Source organism: Denticeps clupeoides, chromosome 4 (assembly GCF_900700375.1).
Source record: "Denticeps clupeoides chromosome 4, fDenClu1.1, whole genome shotgun sequence".
Lineage (NCBI taxonomy): Eukaryota > Metazoa > Chordata > Actinopteri > Clupeiformes > Denticipitidae > Denticeps > Denticeps clupeoides.
The window spans coordinates 1776044-1793144 of record NC_041710.1 but is presented as its reverse complement, the minus strand read 5'-3'; the positions used below and the strand labels follow the sequence as shown (position 1 = coordinate 1793144).

At 52.5% G+C, this 17101-nt stretch overlaps 3 protein-coding genes across 14 annotated transcripts; 2 read left to right on the top strand and 1 right to left on the bottom strand.

Moving 5' to 3' along the window:
• The first annotated feature begins 460 nt into the window (after positions 1–460).
• lrrcc1 (leucine rich repeat and coiled-coil centrosomal protein 1) lies at positions 461–8870 on the top strand. 4 transcript variants are annotated; one of them, XM_028975961.1, is made up of 19 exons: positions 461–607; positions 678–883; positions 961–1026; positions 1337–1504; positions 2453–2622; positions 2712–2867; positions 2952–3145; positions 3823–3946; positions 4054–4202; positions 4409–4613; positions 5358–5497; positions 5582–5783; positions 5862–6014; positions 6086–6260; positions 6336–6499; positions 7007–7194; positions 8213–8350; positions 8417–8552; positions 8619–8870. In XM_028975961.1, exons 1-19 carry the CDS (start codon positions 564–566, stop codon positions 8727–8729), a joined length of 2889 nt encoding a protein of 962 aa, XP_028831794.1. In that variant the 5' UTR covers positions 461–563; the 3' UTR covers positions 8730–8870. The 4 variants fall into 4 exon arrangements, with proteins under 4 accessions (XP_028831794.1, XP_028831793.1, XP_028831791.1 ...); XM_028975960.1 differs by having other exon boundaries at positions 2712–2879; XM_028975958.1 differs by having other exon boundaries at positions 2712–3145.
• Positions 8871–9164: 294 nt separating this feature from the next.
• e2f5 (E2F transcription factor 5) lies at positions 9165–10995 on the top strand. 8 transcript variants are annotated; one of them, XM_028975966.1, is made up of 6 exons: positions 9165–9337; positions 9411–9520; positions 9588–9954; positions 10014–10224; positions 10306–10413; positions 10492–10995. In XM_028975966.1, the coding sequence occupies exons 1-6, from the start codon at positions 9227–9229 to the stop codon at positions 10953–10955; spliced, it is 1371 nt and encodes a 456-aa protein (XP_028831799.1). In that variant the 5' UTR covers positions 9165–9226; the 3' UTR covers positions 10956–10995. The 8 variants fall into 8 exon arrangements, with proteins under 8 accessions (XP_028831799.1, XP_028831802.1, XP_028831798.1 ...); XM_028975969.1 differs by having other exon boundaries at positions 10014–10413; positions 10492–10527; positions 10608–10861; XM_028975965.1 differs by having other exon boundaries at positions 9588–9749; positions 9846–9954; positions 10014–10995.
• Positions 10996–13810: 2815 nt separating this feature from the next.
• On the bottom strand, positions 13811–17101 carry ackr4a (atypical chemokine receptor 4a). Of its 2 annotated transcripts, none has more exons than XM_028975970.1 (2): positions 16836–17101; positions 13811–16175 (listed from the first exon to the last, which is right to left on the bottom strand). In XM_028975970.1, the coding sequence occupies exon 2, from the start codon at positions 16168–16170 to the stop codon at positions 15043–15045; it is 1128 nt and encodes a 375-aa protein (XP_028831803.1). In that variant the 5' UTR covers positions 16171–16175; positions 16836–17101; the 3' UTR covers positions 13811–15042. The 2 variants fall into 2 exon arrangements, with proteins under 2 accessions (XP_028831803.1, XP_028831805.1); XM_028975972.1 differs by having other exon boundaries at positions 13811–16170.

The following is a 17101-nucleotide window of genomic DNA, read 5'->3' as shown; positions in this document are numbered from 1 at the left end:
AAAGACCTCAAAGTACAACTGTGAAAGAAAGAAGATGAAAAAGAGCAGAACAAAAGAATAAATGAATATATATCGACGGATAAAAGGGATAACAGCTGGATCTCAACCCTGCGCTCAGAAAGGGTGCAAGAAATAAATCCACGACTTCACAGGAATCGTCACACCCCGGGCAAAAGATACAGAGCAATGAAAACCAGGACAAGGCGCCCTAAAAACAGCGTTTATCCGACAGCAAAACTCTAAATAAACTGCTATACGTACTATATCTCCAACTCACCATGTGCAGTAATGTGCAGTAATGTGCAGTACACTGTAAAAATATCATAGAAACTTGTATATATTTTCACGTATTTCGTATTTAAATCTGTCTTTAAATACATGCCTCAGACGGAGGCATGTATTATTTTTATTTGATCTTAATAGACGGACACGTCGGGAGACCGGAAGTCGGTGAGGAGAACCGGAAGTGCGTCATCGCTGCGCGGCTAGTTCAAGCTTAGCCGCGGCGGTGTTCGGCGTTTCTGAGTTGCGTCTGAGTTAAAGCGGCTGTCCCTGGGGGCGACATGGCGGACAGCGAGCTGTGTCTGCTGGACCAGGACATATCGAGGTACAAACCGCGCCGCTTTCGCGCGTCTCCGCGCCCATTGGCGGTTAAACGGGCGTGTTCGTGTTGACAGCATCTCTCAGGTTCCTCTGGACGCCGGCGTCACGTCCCTGAACCTCCACTGTAACCGCGTGTCCCACATCGACGGCCTGGCGACAGCGCGACACCTGCGACACCTGGACCTGTCGTCCAACCGCATCTCTCGGATCGCGGGACTCGAGGCTCTGTCCTCGCTGAGGACGCTCAACTTGTCCTGCAACTCGATCTCCAGAGTTGAAGGTGAGCGGCGAGTCCTCCACTGGCCAGCAATCATCATTCAACAGTCACCATAACTCATAAACTCTCATTTCTCTCAGGTCTCAAAGGACTTGTGAACCTCACCAGGCTCAACTTGTCCTATAATAAGATATGTGACCTTACAGGTAAACGTATTTGACAGACAACCCTTTATAATGCTAAAATTAGCAATTATTGTTTTTTTAAAAATGACTTTTGGCCACATGGATTAGGGGGCAGTTGTTGGGAAAATTAGTTAGTTACTTGGAGAACAATCCTGCTTGAGAACTTTAATCACAGGAGAAAGTACACAGCAGGTCACCTTCTTCACCCAGTCCACAGTCGTCATCATCATCATTATAAGCATGTATGATAGACAGACACATCAAAGTCACCTTCAACACATACTCTGCACCTAACTGTGACCTATGAACTCTCCTCCCCTCCACTCTTCAGGATTCCTGTATCTTCATGGGTCGGAGTACAAGCTGAAGCACGTTCATCTCCAGTGCAACCAGCTGGACAACATGAACCATGTGCTGCAATGCATGCTGGGCCTGCAGAGTCTGAGGGATGTTACTCTTGGTGCAGACGGCGCTCACAATCCAGTCTGCGCTCTCCCAGGTGGGTAGAATTCAGACTCGCACACAGAAACAGCCAGCCATGATTTACGTGGTGATACCACTATTACGTGAAGATGCCACTATTGCGACAAAAATCTCTGCCTTTCTCTCGGACATATCGGCATGGATGTCTGAGCGACGCCTCCAACTGAACCTATCCAAAACTGAGGTTCCCCTCAGCAAAACCTCTCAATTCAAATAGTCTCGCTACTGTTAACACCCACCGCGTCTGCAAAAAGCCTTGGAGTTTGGACTGACTACAAACTGAGTCTGAACCATCACGTTGCTGCGATCTCCAGATCCTGCAAGTTCACTCTCTATAACATTCGCAAGATTCGGCCTTTTCTTCCACAACAGGCTACGCGGCTCCTCGTCCAGGCACCGGTCATCTCTAAACTCCACTATTGTAACTCTCTTCTGGATCCAGCTTCTACAGTCACCATAGCTGCTCGCAATGAGTTTAAATCCTTGATGTTTCCTACAGGGCTGTAAATGGATGTTCTCCCTCTTTCACCAACACACTACTAGCCAGATACACTCCTGCACGCCCACTCAGATCTACAAATGAAACGAGACTGAAAATTCCCTCTTCACGGGGTCTCCGATCCCAATCGACTCTGTTCTCCTTTCTTGTCCCCGGCTGGTGGGACAACTTGTCCTGCTCCATTCGACTAGCCGAGACTAAGAAGCAGAAGAAAACCCATTTGTTTAAAAAGAATTTCGGACGAATATAACACTAATACACACACGTGCACACTCACAATATAATATATATGTATATATTCATCCAGCACTTAACAATTCCCAGCATGCTCTATTCCTGACAAGTTGGGCCTTATCAGGGCTCTTAGTTTTGTAACTCAAAATCTATAGAAGCCGAACGAGAATTGCTGGTGTCCTCCTTTGGATAAAGTAAAAGTAAAGTAACGTGGTGCACGTTGCCGTTTAGCCTACAGGGAGCTGGTTCTGCAGTCGCTTCCCCAGATCTCCATCCTGGATGCCGTCGATCGGTGGGGTAACCCAGCTCCGCAAGGGCAGGACGGTCCCACCGACATTCCCGGTCTGGAAGACTTCCTGGAGCTTCTGCTGTCATCAGACGCCAGCGTCGGTGCAGACAGGGTAAGGGGCTCCTCGGTGCCGTTTTAGATGCCTTCAAGGGTCCCCTTGAGCCGTTCCTCAGTGCCGCTCTGGTCTTGGTCTCTGCACAGATGGAATCGGATGCTCCTCCACGGATCAACAAGGTCCCGACCCCCGTCCGAGAGAAGAGCTGCAGCGGGAGAAAGACGGGGACACCGGAGCGGCCACAGCCTGGGCAGCTGGCCTCACTCTCCAGAAACCATAGCAACAAGCTGAACAGGAAGAAGGTGGAGCAGCAGGCGAGTCGCGACCTTCTCATGGTGCCCATCTCTTTTCCGCCCGTAAATGCACGTTCCTCATCGCGTCCTCAGGCTGATGGTGCCGACACCTCCACTGTCACCTCCCCCTCGTGTCCCACGCCACGGAAGGCAAAGAGGGACACGGATCTCACGTCGGAGAGCGACTGGGACAGCGGGAAGGAAAACCGCCGCTCCCGGGTTCACGGGCGTCTCAAGAGTCCGGGGAAGAAAGCAGCCGAAGCAGGTGGAGCGAGATCTTCCCACAGGTGACTGCTGAAATGAAACCTGGGTTAGAAGTCGCCGCCCCCTTCAGTGTGGTTGAAACAGCGCCCCCGGGCGCGCCCGTCCCGCCGGCCCTTACTATCTTTATACCCGCATCCCAAGTAGGTAATATAATATACATTTTTATTTATGTGGATGTTGGCAATATGTTAGTGTTTCCACTAACAGGCAAGGCAAGGAAATATTTGGTTTTAAAGATTTGTTTAAAATATCGTTATCGCAATATTCAACAACAATATCGCATATTTTCCGGTTAAGGAAGCGACCCCATAATCAGAAGGTTGCAGGTTCGAATTCCGATCCGCCAAGGTGCCACTGAGCAAAGCACCGTCCCCACACACTGAAAGAAAGTAGAAGGTGAAGTCATTGTCACTTGTGATGTCCTCTGTATTTAACCATCACCCTTGGTGAACAGTGGGCAGCCATGACAGGCGCCCGGGGAGCAGTGTGTGGGGACGGTGCTTTGCTCAGTGGCACCTTGGCGGATCGGGATTCGAACCGGCAACCTTCTGATTACCTTCCTTAACCACTAGGCCACCACTTTCCCCGGGAAAATGAAGCACGTTTTTTTATCGTTTGTCTCTGGACTCGGTGACATTAAATGTCTTTGATCTAGAACGGCAGGTGGTGACATGGCGCGATGTGATCATTTCTCTCGTAGCGACGGAGCTGCACAGAAGCGGAGATCCGCCAAGCCCCTCACTGAGTTCAGAAAGAAGACGAGCGTCCAGCCAAAACCAAGCCTGAAAGCTGCTGGAGACGAAGCGCAGGAGGAAACGTACAGGGTGCGCAGCACAGACACGTTCTACACGTTCTACATGTAGATGAACAGCAGCAGGACCTGGTTACGTGGGTCTGTTCCGTAACGAATTACGATGCGTTCCTCCTCAAGGCGATCGTGGAGGAACGTGACCAGGAGAGGGAACGTCGCTGGAAAGCCGAGCAGGCAGTGAGGAGGCTGACGGACGGGATGAAGAGTCTGCAGGCCCGTGTCAGCGAGGAGAAGGATCTCCAGAGCATGGCTCTGCACACCACAGACCGGTCGGAGCAACACACACACACACACACACACACACACACACATATACACCATACCCGAGGAGCAGCGTTGTTTATTCCCATTCCCTGGTTGTCCTTGTTTTTGAAGGACTTATCTTGATTTCCCGTCACGCCCACCCTGGGGAAGTGAAATTGTGATCGGGAATGTGATGTCCAATGTCCTCATCTCGTCCTCACTCCGAACACAGGCTGAAGGAGGTCCTGCTGAAGGAGCGGTCGGAGCGGCTGCGCCTGCAGACGCGCGTGCAGGAGCTGGAGGAGAGGTGCAGCGTCTGCGCGGAGCAGCTAGAACAGGCGCGTGGCCGGGAGGACCAACACAAGAGGGCGCTGCGCAGCCTGGAGGACAGCGCGTCTCAGAGAGAGTCCACCAGGGCCCTGCAGCAGGCTGAACAGGTGGAACATACTACCATAGTGTCCCTGAGCAGTGTCTCCAAGGGGACTGTCCCTGTTACTGCTGACTATAAAATGTAATAAAAAAATTGATTGTCATTGAATTGATTGTCATTGTGAAACACTGCAACGCAGCACACGTTGACATGGTGAAACGTGTCCTCTGCATTTAACCATCACCCTTGGTGAGCAGTGGGCACCATGACAGGCGCCTGCTATGGTGTAGTTACGTGTGGGGACGGTGCTTTGCTCAGTGGCACCTTGGCGGGTTGGGATTCGAACCGGCAACCTTCTGATTATGGGGCTGCTTCCTTAACCGCTAGGCCACCACCGCCCCGCTTCATATTTACTGCCATCTTTAATGCCATCACTTCGTATTTAAAGCAACATACACTGGATCCTTCTATCACGCAGACGACCAGAGGAGCATCTGCACATTATTATTTGGACTAAAATACCTCTTAATTACACTATAGTGACACTAAGGTGCCATTGAGGTGCCACTGAGCAAAGCACCGTCCCCACACACTGGTCCCCGGGCGCCTGTCATGGCTGCCCACTGCTCACTCTTGGTGATGGGTTAAATGCAGAGGACACATTTCACTGTGTGCACCGTGTGCTGTGCTGCTGCGTATCACACGGGACAATCAGTATCGTCCTCTTTTTAAACCGTAAGGAGGATGTGGCTGGGCGTGAATAACAGGTTATAAACGGAACTTCATATTCCGTGACCCCTTGACCCTCCAGATGAAACGGACTCAGGAGCTGGAGAACAGGGCCGCCGCGCTGAAACGAGAGGTGGAGATCCTCCGGGCGTCGGATCGGCAGCGCGCGGAGAAGCACAGTCAGCTGCAGGAGCTGCTGGTGTCCCGAGAGCAGGACCACAGGTACTGGGACGTGCTGGAGGTCCACCAGACCGCCACTTCCTGTCATCTCTCTCTCTCTCTCTCTCTCTCTCTCTCTGCGCACAGGAAGGAGCTGGAGCGGCGGCCGCTCCCGGGCGGCGCCGAGTTTCGGGAGGCGGTGGCGAGGGAGGCGGAGCTGCTGGAGCAGAGGTCCGCTGAGAAGGAGGCCGCCGCGCAGGAGAAGCTGGCGGAGGCGCGGCAGCGGTACGCCGCGCTGGAGGACGAGTTCCGCGAGGCGCTCGTGGTGGAGGCGGCGCGCTTCTCAGAGGTCGTGTCCCCCGAACGGACCGCCGCCGCAGTCTCCGGGGGGGATCGTAGAGTGACCCTGTCTCCCTGAACTCCCCAGGTGAAGGCCGGCTTCGACCGGGCCGCGGCGGAGCTGACGCGGGCGCGGCAGTCCGCGTCGCTGGTGCAGGAGCTCACCGCCATGGTGAAGGAGCAGAAGAGCCGCATCGACGAGCTCGTCAGAGCCAAGCGCTCCACCGTCGCCGGGCTCAGGGTACGAACGAGGGGCCGTTAGACCCCGCCCCCGGCGCCGCAGATCTGTTCACGTTATTCCGGTTCCTCCAGGCGCGAGTTCGGTCCCTCGAGGTTCGGGCGGAGGACGACCGGAAGCTCGACCTGCAGGTGGAGCTGCTGAAGAAGGACAAGTCCAGACTGCTGTCCCAGGTCACCGCTCAGGAGTCCATCATCGACGGCCTCCGCGGCGAGAGGAAGCTGTGGGGTCAGGAGCTGGCACGGCAAGGTAGGCGGGGCTACTGGGGCGCGGGCGGCTGATGCAGCGTTCGCACGTATGTTCATCCTCGCACGCGTCCCGCAGGGGCGTCTCTGGCTCAGGACCGGGGTCGTCTGGAGTCCCGGGTCGAGATCCTGACCGCCGAACTGGAGACGCAGAAGAAGCAGAACGAGCGCGACATCGACACGCTTCGGATCAAAGCCAAGATTGTGGAGGATCAGACGGAGACCATCCGCAAGCTGAAAGAGGTGCGGCACTTCTAACCTGAACGATTGCTGGTAGTAGCCTAGTGGGTAACACACTCACCTGTGAACCAGAAGACCCAGGTTCAAACCCCACTTACTACCATCGTGTCCCTGAGCAGGACACTTAACCCTGAGTGTCTCCAGGGGGGGGACTGTCCCTGTAACTACTGGGTGGTAGTAGCCTAGTGGGTAACACACTCGCCTGTGAACCAGAAGACCCAGGTTCAAACCCCACTTACTACCATCGTGTCCCTGAGCAGGACACTTAACCCTGAGTGTCTCCAGGGGGGGACTGTCCCTGTAACTACTGGGTGGTAGTAGCCTAGCGGGTAACACACGCGCCTGTGAACCAGAAGACCCAGGTTCAAACCCCACTTACTACCATTGTGTCCCTGAGCAGGACACTTAACCCTGAGTGTCTCCAGGGGGGGACTGTCCCTGTAACTACTGACTGTAAGTCGCTCTGGATCAGGGCGTCTGGTAAATGCCATAAACGAACTCGTCCCCCAGGCGCTGCTGGAGCGGGACGAGCGGATCCGCAGGCAGGAGGAGGAGCGGCAGCAGGCCGAGCGGCACTTCCAGCTGCGGCTGCAGGAGGAGACGGCGCCGCTGGCTGGCCTGCCGCAGCGCGTGCAGCAGCTTCAGCAGCAGCTGGAGGACAAGGAGGCGGAGCTGGACGAGCTCAGGGACACCTACAGGTAACAGCCTGGGTTTGGAATCGTGCAGAGCCAAAGACTGTCACGGCCAGGACAGATGAGAGTGAAGTGATTGTCATTGTGAGACACTGCAGCACAGCACATGGTGACACGGTGAAACGTGTCCTCTCTATTTAACCATCACCCTTGGTGACAGTGGGCACCATGACAGGCACCCTGGGAACAGTGTGTGGGGGACGGGACCTTCGTCAAGGGGACCTCAGTGGCACCATGGCGGATCGGGTTTTGAACCGGCAACCTTATTCTATGACGTCACAGACAAACCAACAGCACATACACAGCAACACAACACACTTTCCACTTTGGGAAGAGGTTCGTCAGGCAGGAGCTCAGGGCGGGTTATATGTCACATTCCTAACCTGAGGAGTCTAAGAAACGTGACAAGTGTGTGGAGAGGAGGACGTCCACTGTTACACACACACACACACACACACAACCAGACAAAGCGTACAAACAGCGCTTTTATATACAGTGATCTAACAGGTACAATAAAACAGCGGACTCAGCACAGCTAACCAACATCAGTACAGCCTAAAGGAAGGGACTGTCCAGCTGGGACAACTCAAACACGCACAAAAGTTAACAAAAGGGGCACATAAAGCAAACACAGGCTAACAACAAAGGGTCTATCACACCTAGCAACAAGACACACAAATGAGATCCCCAATGGAGCTCCTTGCAGGTCTCCGTGGACCCTGGGGACCTCCCAAAAGAGTAAGGGCCTAGCAGACCCTGGGGGCCTCCCGAACACCATCCGAAGTCTCTTTATATAGTTGGAGGTGACCAACAGGCAGATGGTAGGTAACTCCTCCCACGAAGTCCACCTAAAAGAGACAGGACACAAAAACCCAGCCAGCCACACAGAACACGCAGGGGCGTACGTCCAGGGACGTAACGTATGATCAAAGAGCTTGTTCCTCTGAAATCATGCAGATGGTGCAGAAAACCCGATACGATCTACAGACGTCATGAACATATCTGGCCTGTTTCACCGTGGCAGGGCCTCCAGTAAGAAATGGCAGGACAAGGCGAACCTGCTGACCGTGCTGGAGAGCCAGGTGAGGAGCATGAAGGAGGGCTTTGACCAGAAGGAGAAGTCCCTGCAGGAGGAGAGAGACCGAGCTTCGCACGCGCACAGGTAACCTCCGGACGCTGCGGTTCTGTCGAGTTTCGAACGTCACGTCTGGGTTCCGTGTGTCCTCAGGGCGGCCGTGGAGAAGCTGCACTCGGCCGACGACGCCTTCCGCAGGCAGCTGGAGTCCCTGCAGGCCTCGCATCGAGCCCAGCTGCTGCGGGTGGCCAGCGACAAGCAGAAGCAGACGGAGGCGGCCAGTCGCAAGGTATTCCGCGCCGAGCGCCATTACGTGGATATGACCTGGCCGGAGCTCACGACGCGTATTACCCAGGTGGCCCAGGTGGAGGAGGAGATGCGGCAGCTTCTCGAGGAGACCGAGTTCAACAAGAGGACGATGGAGGACAAAATGAGGCGTCTCGCCAGCATGCTGAAGGACTTCTGACTCCAGAGCCATCTGTCATCTTTTTTTAAACCAGAATTGTTATTTATTATAAATAGTTTTTTGGTATTTTTTTATGTAATGACACGAACCAAATAAAAAGTCTAATTCATGTACAATAAATCAAAGCATAAAGAATTGTAAAACAAATCGTATGAATTTTTATCTTGTTCTTAGCTCAGCTAGATAACTTGTGGGACTAGGGAAGGGTCACTAATTAACCACGATGCAGAATTAAATCTGATACGGTGTCGAGTGGGGATCACTAGCTTGTTCTGTGGTCGTGTCAGGACGCGTGTCGTCCAGCCAATCGCTTTCGACCAGTCTAGCGTTCGTGCGCTCTGATTGGCTCTTGGCGTGCAGGGGCGTGGTCGAGGAGCGCACCTGTGGCTGCCGGGGCCCCCGTTGCCATGGCAACCGTAATCCAACGTCACTTCCGCGGGTTTAAAAACCCCCCCGGGCGCGGAGCGCGAGCCGCGCCGCCGTCGGGAAACTCCGCCATGGCCGCGCCGCCCGGTTCGAGTCGCCGCGAGAAGAGCCTGGGTCTCCTCACCATCAGGTTCGTGGCCCTGCTGCGGGACGCCGAGGACGGGCTGCTGGACCTGAAGACGGTCAGTGGCCGCGAGCCGTGATGACGTCACTGGACGAGCGTCGGGGTTCACGCGTGTCCCCGTCTCGTCACAGGCAGCGGACACCCTGGCCGTGAAGCAGAAGAGGAGGATCTACGACATCACCAACGTGCTGGAGGGCGTGGGGCTGATCGACAAGAAGACGAAGAACACCGTGCGGTGGAGGTGAGTGGAGCCGGTTCCACCTCTAGAACCCGCGTCTTTTATTAACGTCGCGAGTCCTCTCCGCCAGGGGCGAGAACTCGGGCTGCCGGAGCCAGGAGGTTCTGGAGCAGGTGGCCCTGCTGAAGGCCCAGATCGGCGACCTGGACATGAAGGAGCGCGTGCTGGACCAGCAGAAGGCCCGGATCCAGCAGAGCATCAGGCTCCTGAGCGAGGACTCCACCTGCGGCCCATATCCTTTCCCGGGGCGGGAGGCGTGGCCATTGTTCCCAGATTACACGCGTGACGTTCTAATCCGGTCTTTCCGGAACGCCTTAACCCTCGCCACGTACAAGTATGTCACGCACGAGGACGTCTGCGACTCGTTCGGCGGCGACACCCTGCTGGCGGTGATGGCACCCTCCGGGACGCAGCTGGAGGTGGCGGTGCCGGTGACGGTACGTAGAGGCGGGGTCGCGGTGGCGCCCGGCCGGTTCTGAGCTTGCCGTCCCCGCAGGGTGAGGGCGGCCAGAAGAAGTACCAGGTGAGCCTGCGGAGCCCGTCCGCCCCCATCCAGGTGGCGCTGATCAACCGGGAGCGCGGCGGCACGCGGCCCGTCGTCTTCGCCGTCCCGCCCCCCGCCGACCTCTCCGCCCTGCCCACGCCCCCCGGCACGCCCGCCGCGCCGCGCCGCCGCCCCCTGACCTCCGGCCAGCCGGAGCGCATGGGTACGCACGCCGCCCCCTCCCTCCCTCCCTACCCCCTTAACCCCGCCCCCTTAACCCTGAGAGACTCCTCCTCTGCCGCAGAGTGTCACCCGGAGTCCCCCGGAGGCCGGCGTCCGCAGCAGGACGCGATGGAGGAGACGCTGGGCGCGGCCGGCCTGCTCCGGGAGCACGGGAGGGAGGACAAGGAAGGCGAGTGGCCCCGCCCCCCATCCCGGCCACGGCCGGCCCGCGCCAGTACTGACCGCGTTCCCATTTGTCCCCTCGCAGGGGACAACCTCATCGAGGACCTGATGTCGTCTGACGGTGGGTCCCCGCCACGCCTCTCCGAAGCGGCGGCGGGGCGCGGCGCGCGTTTTAACCGCTACCGCGCTCTTGTCCCGCAGTGTTCCCCCTGCTGCGCCTGTCCCCCGACCCTGGCGTGGACTTCAACTTCGGCCTGGACGCCAGCGACGCCACGTGCGACCTCTTCGACGTCCAGATCCTCAACTACTGAGCGTCCCTCGCCGCGTCCCTGCCGCGTCCCTCGCCGCGTCCCTGCCGCGCGCAGCTCTCAGTTCTCCTTCTTTCTCACGTTTTTCTCCTGGACGCGAGGGCCCGTCCGGCCGGGCGTGGCTCCGTTTCGTCGGTGCCTTTTTCTCGCACTTTTTTTCCTTTTTTCTAAAAGTACTTTTCCAATCGAAATAAATGAAAATTCGCATATTTTTGTGATGTTCAGTTTTGACTTTGTATAATTTAACTGAAGTTTTATTAAAAAAAAAATTCTGCATGAAATCGTGTTGCGCAACTTTCTTTAAATCTGGAATTCCGGGTGAAGGGGTTTTATCTGGAGAGCTTTTCCGGACCAGCTGGACGTCAGATTCGATCTGTTCCTCATCTCGCGATGGACACGTGCTCCTCTTGGTGAGCAGATGTGGACGCTCGGGCCAGAATTCCTCCGCGGAGCGACCGATTCGTCAGAGGAGCACGTCCCTGTTCATCTCCAGATCTTCTGGCTGGAGGGGCTTCTTGGTGCGGACGTAAACAGGACCTCATCAGCGCAGAGGAATGTCGAGGCTTCTACTGAGTAAACAGGCGAGAGGAAACCACAGCTCTTGCACGATCTATTGCTTTAGTTTGAGAAGAACGGTGTAGAGTACTGGATGGAAGTGGAACCAGCCCGACGACGTTCTCCAGACCGCTGTGGATCCAGAACTGCTGGCTTAAACTGGGCTGTTCTGTGTGTTTCTAGGGCAGCTACAAGTCTGATCAAGCAAAGGAGATATCATTCAGCCTTCAGAGCTCCTCCACATCTGCAGACCCTTAAAACGGCACGTTCCCTCAGGGTTCTCCTGGTGAGATAATGCCCCGTTTTTCTCCCAACACCGTTACGGAGGTGGGCGGGTCTAATTAGGAGGTGTGAGGAGGGTCCTGAGGAGGCAGCTAATGAGCCTCAGCTGAGGAAACATATGGATGTTCTCCAGGACAGCATGGAATTTCCCTTCCTCACGTTTTCTTGAGACAGACGACTGGACAATGTTCCTCATGTTCAATTATGAAACAATAAATCATACATTTGTTCATCTCATGTGTTCTCATTGAGTTTAACCTTGCGGGACATCACTAATAATACTGAACCCTGCAGGATCTCCACCCTGTTCCAGCTGCAGCAGGGAAACGGAAGGAAAATCTGAACCTGGACCAGATACCAGATGTGCTCAGGTGGATGATGGACGCGCCCGTCCTCCAGATGTGACATCTGTCACCGAGTGTCATGTGACCAAGCATGAGCCAAACACGTTCTGACTTGTTTCTCATGAAATGTATTTACTGCTCAGAACAGACTCCAGCAGAACAGGTTGTCCAATCACAGAACCCCACTCCACTGCATTATTATACATTATACATTCAAACTTATTACATCCTATACAGTTCTATATTCCATATTGTTCTAGACTGGTTCTCCACCTCTTCATGCTGTACTGTCACGTTTTACTCAGTTTTTATACTTATTACATCCTATACAGTTCTATATTCCATATTGTTCTAGACTGGTTCTCCACCTCTTCATGCTGTACTGTCATGTTTTACTCTGTTTTTATACTTATTACATCCTATACAGCTCTATATTCCATATTGTTCTAGACTGGTTCTCCACCTCTTCATGCTGTACTGTCACGTTTTACTCAGTTTTTATACTTATTACATCCTATACAGTTCTATATTCCATATTGTTCTAGACTGGTTCTCCACCTCTTCATGCTGTACTGTCATGTTTTACTCTGTTTTTATACTTATTACATCCTATACAGCTCTATATTCCATATTGTTCTAGACTGGTTCTCCACCTCTTCATGCTGTACTGTCATGTTTTACTCTGTTTTTATACTTATTACATCCTATACAGCTCTATATTCCATATTGTTCTAGACTGGTTCTCCACCTCTTTACGCTGTACTGTCACGTTTTACTCAGATTTTATACTTATTACATCCTATTCAGTTCTATATTCCATATTGTTCTAGACTGGTTCTCCACCTCTTCATGCTGTACTGTCACGTTTTACTCTGTTTTTATACTTATTACGTCCTATACAGTTCTATATTCCATATTGTTCTAGACTGGTTCTCCACCTCTTCATGCTGTACTGTCACGTTTTACTCAGATTTTATACTTATTACATCCTATACAGTTCTATATTCTATATTGTTTATCTATGCTGTACAGATCTAGTCTGTTTCTCATCACACTAAAAATCACATTTTAATTTTTATTATTTGATCCCCTGCTGATTTTGTATGTTTTGAATTGTCAGTTTATTAAAACTGTGAGAGACTGAACCGAAAAAAAAAAATCCAGAAACATGCATTTCAAAATAGTTATAATTTAATCCACATTTTTATGAATGAACATATTTGATTCCTTTGTTGGTATAATAGAAGTCAGAAGTTTCTTGTATTTGTTAACCTGGTTCGCACGTGTCTCGGGGGGATTTCACACTGAAAGTGACCTGATTGTCATTGTGAAACACTGCAGCACAGCACACGGTGACACGGTGAAACGTGTCCTCTGTATTTAACCATCACCCTTGGTGAGCAGTGGGCACCATGACAGGCGCCCGGGGAGCAGTGTGTGGGGACGGGACCTTCATCAAGGGGACCTCAGTGGCACCTCAGCGGATCGGGATTCGAACACAGTTCTATATTCTATATTGTTCTAGACTGGTTCTCCAGTCTTTGGTCACGTTTTACTCGGATTATATACTTATTACATCCTATACAGTTCTATATTCTATATTGTTCTAGACTGGTTCTCCACCTCTTTATGCTGTACTGTCACGTTTTACTCTGTTTTTATACTTATTACATCCTATACAGTTTTATATTCCATATTGTTCTAGACTGGTTCTCCACCTCTTCATGCTGTATTGTCACATTTTACTCTGTTTTTATACTTATTACATCCTATACAGCTCTATATTCCATATTGTTCTAGACTGGTTCTCCACCTCTTTATGCTGTATTGTCACATTTTACTCTGTTTTTATACTTATTACATCCTATACAGTTCTATATTCTATATTGTTCTAGACTGGTTCTCCAGTCTTTGGTCACGTTTTACTCGGATTATATACTTATTACATCCTATACAGTTCTATATTCTATATTGTTCTAGACTGGTTCTCCACCTCTTTATGCTGTACTGTCACGTTTTACTCGGATTATATACTTATTACATCCTATACAGTTCTATATTCTATATTGTTCTAGACTGGTTCTCCACCTCTTCATGCTGTACTGTCACGTTTTACTCTGTTTTTATACTTATTACATCCTATACAGTTCTATATTCCATAGTTCTAGACTGGTTCTCCACCTCTTTACGCTGTACTGTCACGTTTTACTCTGTTTTTATACTTATTACATCCTATACAGTTCTATATTCTATATTGTTCTAGACTGGTTCTCCACCTCTTTATGCTGTACTGTCACGTTTTACTCAGATTTTATACTTATTACATCCTATACAGTTCTATATTTCATATTGTTCTAGACTGGTTCTCTACCTCTTTATGCTGTACTGTCACGTTTTACTCTGATTATATACTTATTACATCCTATACAGTTCTATATTCTATATTGTTCTAGACTGGTTCTCCACCTCTATACGCTGTACTGTCACGTTTTACTCGGATTATATACTTATTACATCCTATACAGTTCTATATTCTATATTGTTCTAGACTGGTTCTCCACCTCTACGCTGTACTGTCACGTTTTACTCTGATTATATACTTATTACATCCTATACAGTTCTATATTCCATATTGTTCTAGACTGGTTCTCCACCTCTATACGCTGTACTGTCACGTTTTACTCGGATTATATACTTATTACATCCTATACAGTTCTATATTCTATATTGTTCTAGACTGGTTCTCCACCTCTACGCTGTACTGTCACGTTTTACTCTGATTATATACTTATTACATCCTATACAGTTCTATATTCTATATTGTTCTAGACTGGTTCTCCACCTCTATACGCTGTACTGTCACGTTTTACTCGGATTATATACTTATTACATCCTATACAGTTCTATATTCTATATTGTTCTAGACTGGTTCTCCACCTCTACGCTGTACTGTCACGTTTTACTCGGATTATATACTTATTACATCCTATACAGTTCTATATTGTATGACCTCCTGCCGCCGCGCCGCTCGGTCTGGTGTCGTGTTCTACGTTCTTCCATGGCTGTCCTGACAGGAATCGGTTGAGATTTGTTAAACAGCCCCGGCCCTCTTCTCAGCTTGCTGGCCGCGGTTCGGGCTCCTCTGGGTCAGATGGAGAAGGTGCTGGTCTCCCTCGAGCCGGTGTGGGAAATCTCCGCTCCCGGTTCTACCTGCTCCTCGCTGTCCGCTGTGACGTTCCTCATCCTCATCCTCATTTTCCTTCTGCTCCACTGTCCAAAGCTCTTGGCAAACCTCAGCACGTGCAGTCGGAAGGAGGAGCCCACCAAGGCGTAGAGGACGGGGTTGAGGCAGCAGTGGGTCAGGGCCAGGCTCTCCGTCACCTGGGAGGCGCGGTCCAGGGCTTTACTGGTGTCACAGTGGGTCACCAGGGCGTAGACGGCGTCCACCGAGCGACAGAGCTTCACGATGTTGTAGGGGAGCTGCGTGAGGACAAACACCCCGACCACGACGAGCAGAATGCGGGTGGCTCTCCACTTCCTGTCCCGCCTCCCCTGCGGCAGCCTGTCGATGGCCTGCAGCACCCTGACGTAGCAGAAGATCATGAGCAGGCCGGGCAGAAGGAAGCTCAGGACCACCTCCACGACCTCCAGGCTGTGTCTGGTCACAAGGGCCATGGTGTGAGGGAACACAGCCATGCAGGTCTTTCGGTCGTGATGTGTGGAGATCACGGTGGTGAAGACCAAGTCGGGGATGCCCAGGAGGAAGGCCACGGCCCAGCAGGCCGAGCAGACCTTGGACGAGTGGCCGGACTTGAAGACGGAACCCAGGCCCCGCGTTCTGGAGGCCGGGGTGGCGGCCAGGTAGCGGTCCACGCTGATGCAGGCCAGGAGCAGCATGCCGCAGGAGAAGTTGACGGTGTAGAGGCACGACACCGCCTTGCAGAGGACCTGTCCCAGGTGCCACCCGCGGGCGGCCCCGGCGGCCCAGAGCGGCAGCGTCATCAGCAGCAGGAGGTCCGCCACGGCCAGGTGGACCACGAAGGTGTCGGTCATGGTGCGCGGGCGCTTGTGGCGCGCGTACACCGCCACCACCAGGCCGTTGCCCGCCAGCCCCACCGCCAGGCAGGCGGAGTAGACCGCCGGCAGGAAGATCCCGGCGAAGGAGCGTACGTCGCTCTTCTCGCACACGCCGGACCCGTCCTCGTAGCTGTAGTTCAGGCTGCCGTTGTCGGGGTCCGGGTAGTCGTAGTCGTGGCCCGAGGCCGGCGCCGCCATCTGCTCTGGAACCGAGGAGAACATCGGCATGAGAGCCACTAATGAGCAGACGGAACCGCGGAACCTTCTGCATTAGACACGCCGAATGGTTCTCTAGTGCAACGTTTCAAAAACGTTTGTGGCGCATCAAGAGAAAATTTACATTTACATTTACACCATTTACCAGACGCCCTTATCCAGAGCGACTTACAATCAGTAGTTACAGGGACAGTCCCCCCCTGGAGACACTCAGGGTTAAGTATCTTGCTCAGGGACACGATGGCAGTAAGTGGGGTTCGAACCCGGGTCTTCTGGTTCATAGGCGAGCGTGTTACCCACTAGGCAGGCACCACACGACTAAGCTTGTCATGAAAAACCCTCTCCGGCTAAAGATGCTTCTATATTCTTGTCCAGGTGACAGAAGGGGACAAGCAGAAGTGCGTAAATACCGAGATCGAGACCGACGGAGTCATCTAGTGAGTTTAATAGGCTGGTAGTAGCCTAGCGGGTAACACACTCGCCTGTGAACCAGAAGACTCGGGTTCAAATCCCACTTACTACCATTGTCTGACTGTCCCCTGTTACTACTGGTTGTAAGTTGCTCTGGATAAGGGCGTCTGATAAATGCTGTAAATGTAAATGTAATTCGAGGCTCACCAGATGCTAGAGAAGTTCGGGTGTTTTACCTGAGCGCCTTGACGTTCCTCTGCTGCTGAAGACTCCCTCGGATCATCTGAATCACATCCAGAGGTTCCACCAGAGCTCCCAGCAGTGCGTGTGTGTGTGTGTGTGTGTGTGTGGGAGGGACAAGAGAGAACGCTGACTCAATTAACACACACACACACACACACACACACACACAGCCACGCTGGAGAAGGTGGTTCCCTCAGGAAAATTGTTCTTCACGGGACAACAGCGAGCCGCGTGTGCGGTGCAGGAATGTTCCGGAATT